Source organism: Sceloporus occidentalis, unplaced genomic scaffold, assembly GCF_023333645.1.
Source record: "Sceloporus occidentalis isolate IW3139 unplaced genomic scaffold, rSceOcc1.0.p SCAF_11, whole genome shotgun sequence".
NCBI classification, from domain to species: domain Eukaryota; kingdom Metazoa; phylum Chordata; class Lepidosauria; order Squamata; family Phrynosomatidae; genus Sceloporus; species Sceloporus occidentalis.
The window spans coordinates 4,222,755-4,241,452 of NW_028316991.1; the positions used below are offsets into that span (position 1 = coordinate 4,222,755).

At 39.1% G+C, this 18,698-nt stretch overlaps 1 protein-coding gene across 1 annotated transcript in view; it reads left to right on the forward strand.

Annotated features, from left to right (window-relative positions):
• The window catches only part of LOC149305460 (phosphatidylinositol 3,4,5-trisphosphate-dependent Rac exchanger 2 protein-like), a 139,561-nt gene that overhangs the window by 28,045 nt on the left and 92,818 nt on the right, over positions 1-18,698 (forward strand). The window contains exons 2-7 of the mRNA XM_089477522.1: positions 3,467-3,538; positions 4,187-4,309; positions 6,762-6,866; positions 7,521-7,622; positions 10,923-11,084; positions 17,456-17,589. Of these exons, the coding sequence (XP_089333648.1) occupies positions 3,467-3,538; positions 4,187-4,309; positions 6,762-6,866; positions 7,521-7,622; positions 10,923-11,084; positions 17,456-17,589 (698 nt within the window). The remainder of the gene's footprint in view (positions 1-3,466; positions 3,539-4,186; positions 4,310-6,761; positions 6,867-7,520; positions 7,623-10,922; positions 11,085-17,455; positions 17,590-18,698) is intronic.

The window sequence follows — 18,698 nt, forward strand, 5'->3', positions numbered from 1 at the left end:
GTCTCGTTAGACCCTGTGGAACTCTTGCATGAGCCAGTCTGCATTTGCAAATGGAGAAAGCTATAACTTAAAGGAGATACTCAGCTATTATACACATTCAATTGCATATGATGGCTGGAGTGTCCCCATAACATCATAAGGTCCAATGAGTCAATGGTAACCTTTATTATTAATGGGGCGTAAGCAAAACTGTGCTTGCGGGTCCGCCACTTTATTCTCTAGCTCACACTCCATCTCCAACTCTTCTTAACTACCTCCAACTATTTTACAATTAGTTCAATCACTTGGATTCAGGATCAGAGGGAGACAGGAATTGGGGACATGGTTACAATTCACTACTAAAAGACTAAAGGCCTGGATATCCTCTTTATGATGTGCTCTGGGCTTATATTCTTAGAATAAGAATTCTTTGTTTAATACGTAACAAGAAAATGTTTCTACTGTGTGGTGGGAAGAAACAAAACTACATGTAAAATACATTAGTTGCTGATTTCCCTCTTTTCTAATGTCTTTTAATGCCAGCGCAAATAGTCTTATGAAGCGTTAGGAAACTTAGTGGATAAATACTGCCAAAGTAATTCTTGAAATTTCATTTTTAAACTATTTATGGCACTTAAAAAGGGAGTCTGGAAACACAATGAAGCAGCTCACACCAGGCCTAGCTGCAGGGGTTATGGATGTCTACTTTCCAGTTCTCTGAAGTCTGCTTGTGTGATGGGCTGGTTTAAGTTGCTATAATGGAACCCTTCAGACATTGTGGCGGTGTTGCCAGTTCTAGGAGCCAGTGTTCCGTGGCTAGAGGCAAACAGATTTTCAGTTCTAAATAGAGACTCAAGCCTGAGAAATGATAAATAGATTTGTTACTTGGGAGCTGTGTTAGGTCCACACTCAAGAACTGCCACTGCCACAAACTGAGCAAGTATAAAGCAGCAAGAGCACCTGCAATAGCCAACAGTCTACTATCTGTCAGCTGTTTCTGACCAATTAATCTCTTCAACCACTGTAAGCGTTTGTCAAATACTTGCCAAAGAGCTTGAGTTTTCGGAGGACAATATCTACTGCTATTCAGACCAGTTTTATGGCTGCAGAAGCAGTAAAAGAATGACTAGTGCATTGCCCTAAAGTAAGTGACGGAAGGGCAAACCAATGACCTGAGGGACCTACACTCAAACCAGGGGAAGTTAACCCTACTTGGTTCTTTTGCTGCCCTAGTGCAAGAAGAGCACAAGCAAAGGTCCTTTGTGGATGTATTTGCTTAACAACCTGGATGTGGTGCTGAGTATGTTGCATGATACCTGAAAATGCAACCTAAAGCTGTCAGACAGCTCCAGTAAGAGAGCTCACTATGTTGTTGTTCTTCCACCCCAAGAGACACCCATATAACTACATCTCCTGCTGCTGCTAGTGCTCAGACATCTGCTGTCTGGTCGAACATAAGAACTTCAATGTAGTTTGTGCAGCATCTGAGCCTTCCTCTGACCTTCTCTCCATCTCAAGAAAAGAATATGGACAAAACTTCAAAGAGCTCCATGACTTTTGCCCTATAAGAATAAGGGTGGAAGAAACGTGGCGTTCAAAACATAACCCTGTCCACAAGCTGTGTTGTCTCCCGTTTGGCTTTATAGTTTTATATTATGAGAAATGATTAGCACTTCTGTCTTATTCTCTTACTTTGGGAGTAACTGTTCACAAATCACCAATAACACTAATGATATGACATTTTAGATTCCTTATGGCCTTATGTCACCTAGCAGTGGAAAGTACCTACACACAGTTCACAGCTTGGCTTTCATCTTGTAAAGCAAAAGTCTTCTTTATCACAATTGAAAACTTTGTGATTTTGTGACAATTGAAAACTTGCTCAGAGTAATCATAAACAACTTAAAATTGAAATCAAACTAGTGTAGGGTCTCACCAAAATATTTTCCTTACATCAAGTGAAGGTCATGATGTCACAACGGTGCTTGCTTTAAATTAAATCATTTTTTCTACATTGTATATTTTACAGTTAAATACATTAAATAAAATTATATATTTGTATTAACAGATTAAGTAAACATTGTATAGATGCATTAGCTCCCCTCTTATATATATATATATATATATATATATATATATATATATAATATGTGGAGGTATATATGGGAGCAGTCAACTTAACTTCTTATTTCTGCATGATTATCTCTCAACATTAATTTATCTCTTCCATAACTTTCTGATTGTTGTTGATTGGTTCAGATAGCCTTTGTAAGAGTGGGGTAAGGAGAAGGGAGACATTTTGAAGGTAGAAAATATTTTAGATATGATAGATCTGACACCTTCTTACCACAAATCTTGACTTCCATAATGTAAAGTAAGTCCCTTAATTTTAAACTAAATATCTTCAAAACCATTGCATTGATGGCAAAATAAAAAGCACAGGCTATTAGGTAGTTTTCATAAATTGATGTTATTGTAACAAAACCCTAAAGTTAACAGTTCATCCTTAACGTGTTAAGAAAATTATTGACCTTTTGTTTTGTTCCTAAAAGTATTTGGTAAGAGGCTTTACCGCTGTGACAAACTACACGATGAAGCATCTATCGTTTCATGGGTTTCTCTAATTAGTTCGCTGAATAATAAAAAAAAACCAAACACTTTGTTATAAATGAACAGTTCATCTAGCATTTGAGCAGAATACAAAAAAGTGTTTTCGGTAGAATACATTTCAAAGGAAATGTGTTAGTGTGTCGCGAGCACTCTTCCTGAAGAAATAAGAAAATGAATTGTATTATTTGCCCTGGTGACATTTAAGTGTGAAGTTTCACATCATTGGAAATCACATTTATTACAATATTCACTATATTGAGTAAAATGAAGGCCAATACAAACATATTCTCCATAAAAAACTTTAAGAAGTGTATCTGGTACTTTAGACCAGTTCCTGCTGTCATACTTCCCACTAATATAACATTTTGGTCACTGATATAACATTTTGGTATTCCATTTTTATGTCTTTGCGTGTGTGTCACTAGTTATTTTCCTCCAGGGTCAAGAGAAATGTTCATCTAACTTTAATATTTTTCCTATTATAGTGTATGAGATCATTTTAAAGTACATTTATCATTTTACATATGATATTTGGAGGCACTAAATTCAATTGTTTTTCTGGGATAATACATGACTGTATCTGATGCACACTAAACCATTTTAGATAATTCCTTCTGTGTCCAACCTTTTCCTCTCATGAGAAATAAGTAAGATTTTAGTACAATTTGTATGCAATACAACCAGGAGTTAGTCGCTACATCTCCTAAGATGCAAATAAATGAAAGCCATTTCTTATTTACCCAAAAATAAATATATATATCATCGTATAACTATACATGATAAATGCTAAAATATATTTTATTAATGCCAGGAATGTTTACCCTTATTGCATTGTCTGCCTTATGTATCACCCTCATACATCTTTTTTTTCTCTTAGGCGTTTCTTCATCGAATGATGCAGTATGCTGCTTCCAAAGATGATAAAAGTGTCACAGAGGACACAGTTAAGGTGAGTCTCGAAACAGATGATGGTTGTTTTCTCCTTTGGATATAAGCGCTGCTGTATATTTCTAGCTGGCCAATAAACAATATGTGGAAAACGTGGAAGAAGTCGGGGCAGTGGTGTTAATTTACAAATTAGACCAGCTTGATGGCTTGCTAAAATTATAGTTACTTTTTAGAAGGTTCAATTAGTAAATTAGTAATAAAATACCGACACAATTCTCTAATTCAAATTTATGATCAAGTGGTGGCAGTTTCCTCTTGCAACACATATTACTCTGAAAAACTATTAATGCTGCTCTAAGAAAGGCAAAAACAGTTAACTTCAAGAGAAGTCCCCTTATGACGTTGTTTCATACAGTTTGTGTATTATACTGGTTTTATTTTCAGTGTGCCCATGTACATATATGTGGTGGAAACCACATTGTAACTTTAGGACATTGTTCTAGGTAGGCAGACACATGCTAATTCAGATTATACTTTCATGTAGACATGAATTGTTGGTTACGCTTGATCTGTATTATTTTCTTTTAAGGAGTTCTCAGGTGTCATAGACTTTAAACTTCAAACTATTTTACAAATTACATTCTCCAAATGCATACAGTATATGGGCATGTGGTATCATAATGCAATTCTGCTTTTTTTTTTTTTGTAGACATTATTTTCTAATATTGAAGACATACTTGCTGTGCATAAGGACTTTTTGGCTCTTATTGAAGAATCTTTGCAGCCAGAGCCCAATGCCCACCAGGAGGTTGGCACCTGTTTCCTGAAATTTGTAAGTTTTTCTCTGCATTGTAGTGGAGGAGAGTTAGAGGTGATGGGTATAAAGGGTTGAGAGTGTCAGCAAAGCAGCGACATGTTAGACGTGGCTAGAGGGTGGCCAGTACAGGCAGGGACACAGTCGTCGCATCTAAAGTCTATGGGCACAGTTAAAGAGTTTCCAAAACCTCTGCATACCTTTAAAGTATGAGGTTTGGCGTTACTGTTCCCTGTCGTCTGCCAGTCTCAGAGGTCTTCTTTTGGTATGTAGAGTGTATCTGTGTGAAACACTCTGTAGAGCAACATAGCTCTGTCCTCTTTGGCTTTATTGCCCATTAGCATGCTTAGTGGGCTAACGTACCATTGTGCAGGACAAGTCAACCATGAACCCTGCCTCTAGCCGAATAAGAAATGCATGTGCAGTACACAAAATAAATGAGAGGTGTTTCATATTTTCCTATCATTTACAACAGCCAAATAAGAGACATTACTGAATCATGTTTTTTTTCTCACCAGTGTCTGGGTAAAAGAAACCCATTTAAATTTAACACCTACAAGTGTGTTAAATGAGATACAGCATTTTCATTAGTTATTTATGATACTTGCAGAACCATTGATTAAAACATCTAAGATGTGATGTGCTATGATAAGTTTGTCTAAGGTCATGGTATATTCTGCGTCATACTCTTGAACCTGCATGTTTTTCAAGACTGTGGATGCCTGTTATTCTTCATTAGTACAGCGCTGCGGAATCTGATATAAAACAATAAATAATAATAATTAGTTATATTATCCCGTGAGAATTTAGATTTCCCATCATGCAATTGGGTGAAGATGATGATGGCAGGTTTTTGGAGTGCCAAACGATGGATTTAATGCGCCCCCAAAATATCAGAAACAGCCAAAAACAGAATTAACAGACTACACCTTAATGTTTATTAAATATAGTATATTTGAGGTTTGGACCGAATGCATAATGGACCATATAAATACCTCTTAATAAACAAAAACTATTAGAGGTATCTAATGTGAAATCTGCAAACAGAAGGAGAGTCACCGGCTAATATCTCCTCTGATAGTTTTATGTTTACTTGATATTGGTATCTCTTTTTGTCCTTGATTACTTTGCTAGTATAGCAATATGGCTCCATATATTTTCCTCCACCATTGGATGAACAAGCTGTGAACTCATGGAAAGAATAATTGCTGTGTCTTTGGTCTGGCAAACACTCCAGTTCTGATTTGCAGTGTGAATTCACTAATTACTTGTTCTGGATAGATTTCCATGTTTCATGAAGACAAGAGGCACATTTCCTTTTACAGGAAAAATGCAAAATAATGTCTGTTGGGTCTGGCACTGGAGGCTCACCAGTTGCTGTCAGTGTCCTGCCAAATAACAACCACTCCACAAAGCTCAGCATTATAGCAGGTGGGCAAAGGTAGCATGCTTTAAACATCATTCAACTAGCAATCGAAAAGACAATTAACTCCTGAAGAGGGAAATATTACAGTCTGTCATTCCTCCATCTGTTCTCTGTGAGTTTTGATATATATTGTTTTAATACATAGTATGTGATCCCTTCCACAGTAAGGATGGTAAAGATATGGAATCCACTACCTATGTGGCAATCACAAGTACCATCAAGGGCATACTATTTATAGTATTTTAAAGGTTGTTGATCCAGATATTATTCTGACTACCCATGGATTTATTAATTATTTTTTTTTGCTTTCATCTGGATCAAAGGAATTAGGGATATATTGGAAAGGTTAAAAGTAAACAAATGTAGTAAAATAAATGTTACCCTCTGCAATATACAGTACATAAGAAAAAACAAATCACCAGAAAATAAATAATTAAAAAGACTATGGTATGATGAGAGTTGTAGTCTGCTAATACCTAGTACCTGCAAAAAGTTTTCCCCAAATCCTATATTATACACTAAAAAATGAATATAAGATTAAAACAGTCAATAAATACTTATAATAAAAACCTATGCTATATGTACACCATGGGGGGGGGTATAGGTATCCCCCACCTTTTTCTCTCGGGGTCTGCATTACTCCTATGTTAACTATTATCTGCCCTGCCATTAAGTTGCTGTATTTGATGGGCAAGAAGAAGGCAGAGAACCTAAGAACATGAAATTAATTAGATAATGCTATCCTTGCCATGGGCTGCCACTGATATCAAATTACAGACCAATTACATTGTTTTACAAACAAAAAGCACAAGCTATGGGTAACTTCAAAAGATAAATTTACTTACGTCTGACTGCGTAAGATTTTAATAAAGGTACTTGGTCATTGAGACATTTTATTGGTTTTTATTAACTTATGGATATGAAGGTGCAGATGGGAAAAGGTAGGGAAAGTTGGTTAACGCAATGGTTTAATACAGCAAATAACTGATGAAGTCTAAATGATGGTAATATTTTTTTAAGTATACTGTATATTTATACCCGCAGAAGGATCGCTTTGCAATTTATGATGAATACTGCAGAAACCATGAAAAAGCTCAGAAACTACTGCTCGAGCTTAACAAAATCAGAACAGTGAGGACGTTTTTACTGGTAAGAAATTATGCTTCTGTAACATATTTTGCTGAATTATGGATTGAGTCAGTCACTGGAAGATTACATTTCTTTTTATAGTGGATACATACAGTATTCTTGGGTCTGTGCCATATTGACTGTGCTTTATGCTTTTTCACATCATGTGGATGTAGAAGCGACTGGCACGGCACATGCTGCAGAGCTAGAGATGTGAAACTTGATTGCCGAGGGCTGTAACCGCGCTAAACTGGATTTTTGGATTTCTTTCGTTAATTAACACATTGACTGACTGATCAACATAACAGCAGTTTGCTGAAATTTGGTGCTTTCAGCCGTTATGCAGTTCATGACACTCATGATGCTGACCAAAAAAAGCATATATCTGTGACAACATTCTAAATCTAAAATTACATTGTCTCGTGAGTCAATGGGGTTCATGTATGACGATCAATTCGGGCTCAACATGGTAAAAGCGGTACGGTTACATAGCAATGAGTTTATTTATGGTTCCGATTGCATCACAAATTACATGTACAGGGTGAAACTATGAACTTAAAATATGAAAAGTATAAAAATAACATATTTAACATGTAAATAGTTTATATTTCTAAAGCCGTATGGTGTAAATGCTTATGTTATCGTGTCTCGAAGCTGGATTTGTTTGTTTCGTAGAACTGCATGTTACTGGGTGGGAGGAAGAACACAGATGTTCCGCTGGAAAGCTATCTGGTTGCACCAATACAGAGAATTTGCAAGTACCCACTTCTCCTGCGAGTAAGTATGCGCTGGTTGCTAGGGGATTTTATTAGAGGTTTAAAACATGCTTTTAAATGTATTTAAATCTCTTTCATACAATCACTTCCCTTTCCTTGGTCTCCCTTTAAAAGGGATTCTATTATGGAGACCAAATTTGGCACAAAGGACACAGTATCTTGCAGCACACATGGTATAAGTTCCTAGCATGAACAGTAGATACATTATGTTTTTTCGTACATGCAAAATATGTGCCATATATTTATAACATTAACCCCTTTATAAAGCTTTTAGTAGGTTGGAAGCTTGGTATTGTAACTGCAATACAGAATAGGCTGGCGCTATTTAAGTTGCATAGCAATAAAAGCAGGTCTGTCCAAATAGACAAACCAGGTTTTCATAATAACCTGTAGTACATGACTTACTGAAGTACAAAGTTAATTAAGCGCATCATTTTTTTGTTATCATAAAAACCCAATGAATCTGCTCCCCTCCAGAAGTAAAGCACTAGGCACACAGTTACATAGCACATAAGGTTGAAAAACCTATTTATAGCCCTGTAAGTCATACCTTTCTAAAAAAAATATCCAGACCCCTTTTGAAGGCAACTAATGTATTTGATAACACACCCTCCCTTGGAAGGGAATACCTCTTGGTAGCGAATTCCATACCTTTATTGTCCTCACTGTAAAGAATCCCTTCCTTTGTCGTCTATGAAATCTCCGCTCTTCCAGTCTCAGAGGGTGATCTCTTGTTCTTTGTATGTTTCTGTTAATGAACAGGTCACTGAAGAGCTCGTTATATTGGCCCTGCATATATTTGTATAATGTTATCATATCCCCTCTAAGATGTTGTTTTTCCAGTGTATATAATTTTAACTTTTTAAATCTCTCTTCATAACTTATATCTTCCAACCCCCTTTTGGTAGCCCTCCTTTGCACTTTTTCTAGTTTTATTATGTCCAGTGCCCAGAATTGTACCGCATATTCAAGGTGAGGTCTTACCATTGACCTGTAAAGAGGAAAGAGAATATTGTGAAATAATACCCCATTTTATGCATGCCAAAACCTTATTGGCCCTTGCAGCTGCTTGCTGGCATTGATCACTGTTGCCAAGTCTGTTGCCTACCATAGATAGTCTTTTTACTTAGAGATGTGGAGCTCCTTCATCTGTTGAAGCTCTGCAATTGGCTACCTGCTTAGGATTCTTTACAGATACTATCTAGTTACAGTAACTGTTGTGTATATTTCTCCACTGTTTATTAGTACCGTATTGGCTTGAATATAGGCCGCACTTTTTTCCCCCACTTTAAGTCTTTAAAGTGGGGGTGCGGCCTATATTCGGGGTCTAGCGCCCGACACCCAGGACATGCAGTCCCGGGCGCCGGGCAGGGTTAGGATACAGATCCCCCGCAGCGGTGCAGGGGACCTGCATCCTACTCCCCGATACGCTCAGACAGCCTCCCCTGCCAGCACTTTCCACGGGGGGGGGTGCCGGCACGGGAGGTTGTCTAAGCTTTACCTCTGCCCCCAAGACTTACCAGAGGAGACTCCCGGGTGTCTTGCAGGGCCGGCGGGGGACATCTACGCAATACGCGTACACAACTTCCGGTGCCGGCACTCAGCTGATGTGCCGGCACCGGAAGTTGTGTACGCGTATTGCGTAGATGTCCCCCGCCAGCCCCGCAAGACACCCTGGAGCCTCCTCTGGTAAGTCGGGGGGGCAGAGTGGCAGCATATCTCGGGGGGGGGAGGACAGTGGCAGCATATCTCGAGGGGGGAGGAGGACAGTGGCAGCATATCTCGGGGGGGAGACAGAGTGGCAGCATATCTCGGGGGGGGGACAGAGTGGCAGCATATCTCGGGCAGGGAGAAGGACAGTGGTAGCATATCTCGGGGGGGGGGACGACAGTGGCAGCATATCTCGGGGGGGGTGGGAGACAGAGTGGCAGCATGTTTTTTTGGTGCTTTTTTAAAGAAAAAAACTTTTTCTTTAAAAAAGCACCAAACTTTTAGGGGGCGGCCTATATACGGGGGCGGCCTATATCCGAGCCAATACGGTATGTGCAGCTATAAAGGAATGCAGCTGCTATCGCCAATAATGGTGGCAGAAATAACTATTGTAACAAAGTAACAGTTTAGGTCTGAAAGTGAAGAAATCAATATAACGCACTTTTTTTAAATCCATTGTAATATGAAAGCAGATCTGGATCATGTGGCTACTATAGGTTTATAAAATGTAGTATTCAGAACATTTCATAAGATTATGTGTATTTTCATTAAATAACTTGTAGGTAATATCAGTGGCTGATTAAAAAAGAATAAAAGTACCTTCTATTGAAAACCATGCTATGCATAATTCATTTTTATTATCTCATCACTTTTAAAATTTGGCACGACCATGCTCAAAAGATAATATTTAACATTCTTAACATGCAGAAAATGTGAAATGTATCCATTCAGTGGCAACACGTTTAAGAATGGAGAGCGTTTTGGTGGGCTGTTTTGTAGCTAAATGAAGAAACTCCCAGGCCTCTTAGGGAAACAGAATTAGACATTTCCAAAACTTCAAAAACTATTGTGCTTCAGAAAAACAGGCCAAAATACTATAGATATCATTAGATATGGAACCAAGTTGTGAATGGACAAAATGTTTTGTCGTCCTTGTTTTGTTTTTTCTTAGCCATGGTGGCTTAGTGGGAAGGCACAGCCCTTTGGGATCCTTTAGGTGACATTATATTTATGATGAACTCCAAATGAGAATTAGGGCCATCAAGAACAAGAAAAGAAGATCTAAGCCATTACATGGATGGATCCCAATAATTTTGATCAAGAATGGCAGGTAGAAATAAAAAATATCTAGTCGCTGTTGCATCCTGTAAAACTTCTTCAGGACACAGATGTTTTTGTTATACATGACAACCAAAATCCCTAGTGCATAGAATAATTACATGAAGGAGCAGGGAAGAGTTATGGATGGCAGCCTCCTGCACCACCTAAGAATTCCAATGCATGTCATGCAAACCAGAAAGCAGATAAGCGAAAAAGACTAATGAGCAAGACTCCAAAAAATTGAAACCTCTAAGTAATTATTATTTTTTGATTATATACTGCTGCACTGTACAATGCACCTTCATGTGTAAATGTAGTCACTGTCTGGTGTATAGTCAGCCAGTTTGTGGCAACAATGTTCTTCCCTGTGTACCATTCACCCAAATGACCCATGTCAACATGCTTTGATTCAAAAGCATTTTATTTCATAATTTTTAAAATGTTCTATGCTTTTTCTAATCTCATGCTAACTTCCACAATGTCTTAATAGGAGCTACTGAAGAGGACTCCAAGGAAGCACGGTGACCATGCCCATGTAGTGGAAGCTCTGCAAGCCATGAAAGCTGTGTGTTCCAACATTAACGAGGCTAAGAGGCAGATGGAGAAATTAGAAGTCCTCGAGGAATGGCAGAGCCACATAGAAGGCTGGGAGGTATAGTCACCCGTTGATTGTGTCATTAAACTCACAATGTCCTTGTATCCATGATATATTTTCCTATGTTATGTGCTGACACATACGGCACTTAGGGTGTTATTAAAGGAATCATTTTTCCACAGTAACGGATGCTTTAGTAGTGTAAGAAAGTAAACAAAACGAGCTGCTTCGAGTGTTCATACGTGCAAAGTAACAAAGAGAGAATGGAAATAAGTTATTACATTTCTTGTGACTTTGTCCATATTATGTATAAGCGAATTCATGCTGGATATAAAGGGGAAGTCAAGCAGAGCAAGGTGGCTGTATGCAGTTTTATTTCAGCCAGTGGCGGATCTACCGGGGTCGCAGGGGTCGCGACCGCGACCGGGCCCCGGCGGCAGGGGGGCCCAAGCCAAGGGGCCGCCCGAAATCTTTTTTACGTTTTTTTTTTTTTTTTAAATAAGGCAGGGGCGTCCAACATGCGGCCCGCGGGCCAAATGCGGCCCGCGAGACCTCGAGGTGCGGCCCGCGTAAGATCGTCAGCCAGGGCAACCGATCTTACACGAGCCGCACCTCAAGCCCTACTACTTACTTTTGGGAGGGTCTTCTGGACAGCACAGAGGAAGCGGTGTTGACGTGACATCCTACTTCCTCTGTGCTTTAGCAGAGAAGGCAGAGGGAGGCCGCGCCCCCTGCTGAAGTCTGTTAGCGGCATCGAAGGGAGATGCAGTGCAGGTAAGGGGGTGGGGAGGGTGTTTGAATGAGTGTGTGTGATTGAGGGAATGAATCTGTGAATTAATGATTATATGAATAAATGAGTGTGTGAGTGTGTGTGTGATAGCATGGATGTGTAAGTGCTGGAACCTAGGCATGATGGGACTGTGATTGCTGTTAGCAATCACACTCCTATCATGCCAAGTCAGCCAGTACATGCTGAAACCTGGCCAGCTGCCCCCCTTGTGTAGTGATGCTGCCAGCAGTATGGGGTCTGCACTTACAGCCACCCTGTACCAGCATGTACTGGCTGACTTGGCATGATAGGAGTGTGATTGCTAACAGCAATCACAGTCCCATAATGCCTAGGTTCCAGCATTTACTGGATGGATGTGTAAGTGCTGGAACCTAGGCATGATGGGACTGTGATTGCTGTTAGCAATCACACTCCTATCATGCCAAGTCAGCCAGTACATGCTGAAACCTGGCTAGCTGCCCCCCTTGTGTATTGATGCTGCCAGCAGTATGGGGTCTGCACATCACTTACAGCCATCCTGTACCAGCGTGTATTGGCTGACTTGGCATGATAGGAGTGTGATTGCTAATAGCAATCAGAGTCCCATCATGCCTAGGTTCAAGCATTTACTGGATGGATGTGTAAGTGCTGGAACCTAGGCATGATGGGACTGTGACTACTGTTAGCAATCACACTCCTATCATGCCAAGTCAGCCAGTACATGCTGAAACCTAGCTAGCTGCCCCCCTTGTGTAGTGATGCTGCCAGCAGTATGGGGTCTGCACATCACTTACAGCCACCCTGTACCAGCATGTACTGGCTGACTTGGCATGATAGGAGTGTGATTGCTAACAGCAATCACAGCGAGCACAGTCCCATCATGCCTAGGTACCAGCATTTACTGGTTGCCTGGGTATGATAGGAGTGTGATTGCTGTTAGCAATCACACTCCTATCATGCCAAGTCATATTGCTAATTTTGTCCAATTGTGTGTTACCTACTTTTATTAAACATGTGAGTTTTTATTATTATTTTTAAAGGTGGGGGTCATTTTCGGTTTTGGCTAAGTGAACCCTGAATGTTTTGGTCCAGAATTTTCATTTTAGTTCATCCCTAGAATAAATCTAGGGAATCCTGAATTTGTAGTCGCAAAACTTTCAAGGCCCAGAAATCAGTGAGAGGAAGAGTAAAGGTTTTGTGTCATTTTACTTTATTTTAATCTGCATATTTTATTAAAGGCCATATTTTTTGTCACAGTGAAAAATGAGTGCGGCCCGCGCACGTATACAATTCTGATGAAGTGGCCCACTGCAGAAAAAACTTGGACACCCCTGGATTATGCCCTTTGTACATGCGCCCCTTTTTCTTTGATTTTTTTAGATATGATTCAATATGTAAATTGAATTAGTTGAAAAAAAATTGTTGGGTAAAAATCATGTTTTTTGGGGGGGGGTGAGGGGGTGGGGGGGGCCCTTAACAGATTCTCGCACCCGGGCCCTGAGGCGTCTAGTTACGCCCCTGATTTCAGCTGATATAAAAATGTGACATTTCAGTTCTTTTAACTTTTTATAGAATGCATTTCTGTAGTATTACTTTAGTTGAATATGTTTTTTTACGGTGATGCTCTGATTAGTATGCAATTATTAACTTTGGTATATACTTATTTCTAAAGTGCCTTCCCCATCGCTGTCATGCAAATTATTGATTCAGAAACTTTTTCTTCCCTTTACGTATCATGCTCTCTTGATTTACACACCCTTGTTTTTTTGGTGGCTTAATGTTTCAGACACTATGAAGCTTTGTTCTGCAGGATGTCATGTTTCATTCTCTTCTCCCCAGTCTATTAAAATAATTAGCATTTTTCCTTGTTCCTTATTCAAGCACAACCATTGATAAAGAAAAAGCAAAAATAAAATATGGGGGTCGTATTCAGATCCCTCCATCTTTAAATTAAAACTTAGAGCTTTAACATGTGTTTTAGGATAATGTTGTTCCCACACAGGCTTTCCCGATTTAGGGATACTTCTGTATATTTTGTGGTGGGGTTAGGTGGGAGTTGCTCGGTTTATCACACATTTTCTCATATTGGTCCATTGAGAGGTCCCCTTATCCTCATAATATCATAAACGAACAATGTTATCTGCTCGCTGATCTCCATTTACCCATACAATGAGAACTATGGCTGCCCAGGCTTTATGAATGGGATAATTCGGATTAGATCAATTGTCCCCATATCCTCATGTTCATCAAGGCCCCCAATAGCGCAGGTCCTCTTGCCAGCATAAGTAATTCAATTAATAACCCATTAATCATTCCAGGGAAATCTGTGTTTAGCCTGAATCAGGGTTACTTTTTGTGTTCAGCGATGTTATGTTCTGTTATGAACACGCAAGTCTATTTGTCTCACAATTCCCTCTTCCCCCATTTTATATATTATGCATGTTAACATCTCAAAAATACTGCTGTGTAAAGAGATTTATACCATGTATGCTTTGGTTTTACTGTTGTTCAAAAATCCCACCACGTATTATTTTAAATAAGTCAATATGGTGAAGTCCGCATATCCTGTCTTCAGTAACTTGGAATGCATTTATTTCATCGCTGCTATAAATAAAAGGAAATGGGGGAGTCTTACATATAATCTTTAAATACACTCAACTAATATTGTTGAGCAATGTTTCTGCATCAACCCAGACGTCTGCTGAATCTGGAAAACAGAATGAAAACGTACAGGGACACCATCCAACTGTCCTAAACCAATGCCTTAATACCACTAATACTGTGTAATCTTTCATTTCTTTCATCATAACATGGGGCTACAATATGAACAGATAAAGCAGCTGCTTAGGGCCCCTATTGGTATATAGGGCCCCATCAGAAAGTAGAAGACAGGGGCCTTTATGAGCCAGATACATTTCTCATAATGTATAACATTTAGAATTAAAAAGCATTGCTTCAGATATGTAGATTATGTTAAAAATGCTTCTTTCCTACATCGTTTCATCTCGGACCCAACGGTTACCTGGGACATATTTCGTCACTTTTACATTCGTTAGCTGATGACATCACAAAACTTTTCCTGGGTGGCCTTTAAAAACATTCTAATTTGCAAGCTATGCGTGTGAAATTAAGTTAAACCCACAGCATTTACATGTGGAAGCATCTAGTGGGAGGTTTCTGAAACACTTTGATTTATACATCAAGAGCATGTTAAGCATTTGTACAGGAAATAAATAACCTAATTCATCCTGAATGACCAAGATAATGTGGCAAACATTTAGATTTCCATTAACTCTGTGTATAAAATTATATACAGAACTGTTTAATATTGTGCAACATGTTTGTGTGCATTGGAACATCTGATGAGTAAAACCCAGTCCTAATGTTAACCGCATATGAGAAGATATGATCACACTTACATTTCATGTGCCCCAACGGCTGTACCGACACACAAAGAATGTGACGGCAGATAAAAGCCATCTAGTCTGCTCATTTTTCCCCGATATAAAGACTCAGACCTTAACCAGTCTCTGGTCTTGTCTTAGATTCAGGATAGCTTTATGTCTCTCCCAGGTATGTTTAAATTCCCTCATTGTATTACATTTTAATAATATGAAAGAACAGAGAAAATAAAAACAACACAGCAAAACGAAAAAAGAAGATAACTTGCGGTAATGTCGGATATGTAGCCAGAGGAGTAACGAGGAGAGGCTCCAACCTCACCTTAAACGTTGGCAATGTATGACATGCTTCTCATGTTGTAAAAAACTGATATTGGAGCACATATGTTACGAGAAGTACTCAGTCATGTTCATTCAATCAGTGTATAACCATACAGTCTTCAGGGAGATGGGTCCACTTCTCCGACTTTATCAGAAAATAATTCACAAAACACAACTAATGGGGTGTGTATCGGGAGTAGAGCAAACAATGGAAGCAGGCCCCACAAACAGATGGCAAAAAGTCTAACCCATTATATTGTCCATTTTTTATTTTTACTATTTTCTACTTAAATAGTCCCTTTTAAGGCTGAGAATAAATCTATTCTGAAGACAGGTCTGTAACAAAAAGGGTCGGGCATAACACTTTAAGATGCAACCTTTCATGAAACCTAACAAACGTTAGGTTGTTCCCCATAAAACAAAGTATAGTACCACTGTTGGCTTCATTAAATAAACATCTGGTTTTCAGCTGAACCTTAGGAATACAGATACAAAGCGATTTCCTACCAGAAGGAAACATTTAACAGAAGGCTTGGCTTTGTAAAGAATAATAATAAAAGTTATTTTTAGAATCAGTTGAGATCAAAGCGTGGCTTAAATTCCCATGCCATACAAAGTGGATAGACTCTATGTGTATAGGAAGACTGATGTAGGTAATAACTCACTGCCCAGCAAACACAGCATACGTCTTCATTCTTTTCTAAATAAAAGGAATTCTTGGTGAACGCTTTCACCAAACAATTGCATGGCTGCCCGCGGAACCACATAGCATGATCTGATCATTTGATTTAGAATTATTACATCAAAATATCATCATCAATAACTCCCTCTTTTATTTATAGATTGCATATACAGTGTCTACATCAGTGCTTTAATGATGTCAGTTGCTATTATTTGTTATTTTATATAGTGCCATCATATTCCATAGCGCTGTAGAACGGGTAGCCAGGGCATGACAAGTAGCATATAATAATATGACTTTGAGAAATAGCAGATGAGGAGGGCCCTGCTCAAAGGAGTTTACAATCTTGAGGGAGTTAGGGTATATTACACAAGAGGTCAAAGTGCCAAAGTGCCACACTAGTATAAGTATCAGAAGACAGGAGAGGGACTGGGAAATGTAGGCTAAGGAATATGGGACGAAAGTTGTTAAAGTGTAAGGTTGTAGGTGTCCTTAAACAAGTGGGTGTTGTTTTTTTGTTTTTTGAAGGACTGAAGGCAGCAGTAAAAATGGATAGGCCGGGGGAGGGTATTCCAGAGGATGGGGTAGCCCTTGAGAAATCTTGTAAGCGTGGATGAGATCTAGAAATCAGAGGAGAGGTGAGACGGAGATCATTGGATGAGTTCAGAGATCAGACAGGAGTGTGTTTAGAGATGAGTGACAGGACGTAAGTAGGGAAGCTGCTATGGATATCAATGTAATGTTAAGTAACTGTGAGGGTGGGAGTATTGGGCTTCTCTAGGCCTAGTCCTATTTAGGATGCTGGATGACACTGTAACAAGAACAAATGGAATGTTGGGGAAAACCTTTTAGTTTATTGGCATACCTGGGAACTCTCTGGCTTGACCTGGAGTTTCTGGGTGAAGTCCTGATTCTCTAGGACACTTTCCTCTTGCTACAGGCAGGGGTGCATTACTTCTCATGCTCACTACTCCACCCACTTCTCCTTTCACCAGCCATTTTAAGGCTATTTGGGGCTAGCCCCTCATATTTCTAGCCGTAAGTCAATACAGGCTAGCCCTGCCTGTCACAAAGCTCATCATACTTCCACACAACGCCAATTCCCCCAGAAGAGGGAGATCTCTGGGTAACCTACCCTGGGAAGCTCCGAAGTATGCTGATGAGCCTATAATATCACTGGTTGCAATAGCAAAACATAAATGTTCTTCATTCTCGGACTAGTTGACATGTTTGTCTATTCTTTTTTCTTTGTTAGGGATCCAGCGTAACAGATACATGCACTGAAATGCTCATGCACGGGGTCCTGTTAAAAATTTCATCAGGAAATATTCAGGAGCGGATATTTTTTCTCTTTGACAACCTCTTGGTGTATTGCAAAAGAAAGCACAGGTATGTTGTATTAGTTGTTTTTTTTTTTCTTTATTGTACTGGTTTTGTGATGTAAAAGTCTGAATAAAGTGGTTATTACAATTCCAATTAATTGGGAAAAACACTGGTTGCTGGGTTTGGCATGGATTCAGTTACTTGTGTGGGTGACTCTATACACCAATGCTAAATGTATCAAGTTATTAAAAGCATAAGCTCTCTAAATGCCACAGCCATTTGGCTAATGAACTCAGGGTCAAATTCCTATCTCAGCTGTCTGGTCGGGGGGGGGGGGGGGGGGTAACATTTAGCCACAACATCTTGTGGCATTGAAAAAAAATGGAGAAGAAAATAGGACCTGGATATCCGTTATTGGATATCTGACAATGACAAAGAAACTCATTACTCTTTTCTTTTTGACTGTTCTGAGTCAGACAGATATGGGAGTCATATTGAGCAGGTCAGCTTTGAAGACTTGAGCCAATGGTTCCGATATTGAAACACTGGGACATAACCCAGACCGCTTAAATATATTTGCTCTGCGTCTCATGGTTTTGCCCCAGTCTCATGGGGAATGGCCAGAATCACATCACCTGTAGCTGATTCTTTTATATTTTGCTTTGATTTAATTACTTCAGATCTAATATTTTTTCTTTTCTCGTTGGTACCTTATAGTAGACATTTTTGTTAAATACAGACTATTGAATTAACAATATATTTACTTCCTGACAAATTATGGTTTTAATAAGGATCATTATTAGAAACATTCCGTTGCCACCATTAGTGAGTTGCTACAATAGTATGGATCGTAAAAGGTTTAAAGTTTTTTGAAAAGTCTCAGCATGAATTTACTTATAAAGACACCCAAGGTATGTGTCTGCACTGCGGGGAGAAATCAAACCAAATGTACAATATGTATTTAGATCAGTGCATCAAAATGCAGGCTGGGTACGGCTCTTGGATTCTTTAGCTAAGATTTTCTATTTGTGTCTACAATTTCTAATGTGATATCTTTAGATCTAGTGTTAAGGAAGTTGAATGGAAGTTTCCTAGAGTTATGTAAATTGTTTGAATTGTGTATTTCGCCCCCTGCTTCTCTTTAGATAAATAATCTTGTGCATTCTTACATTTCC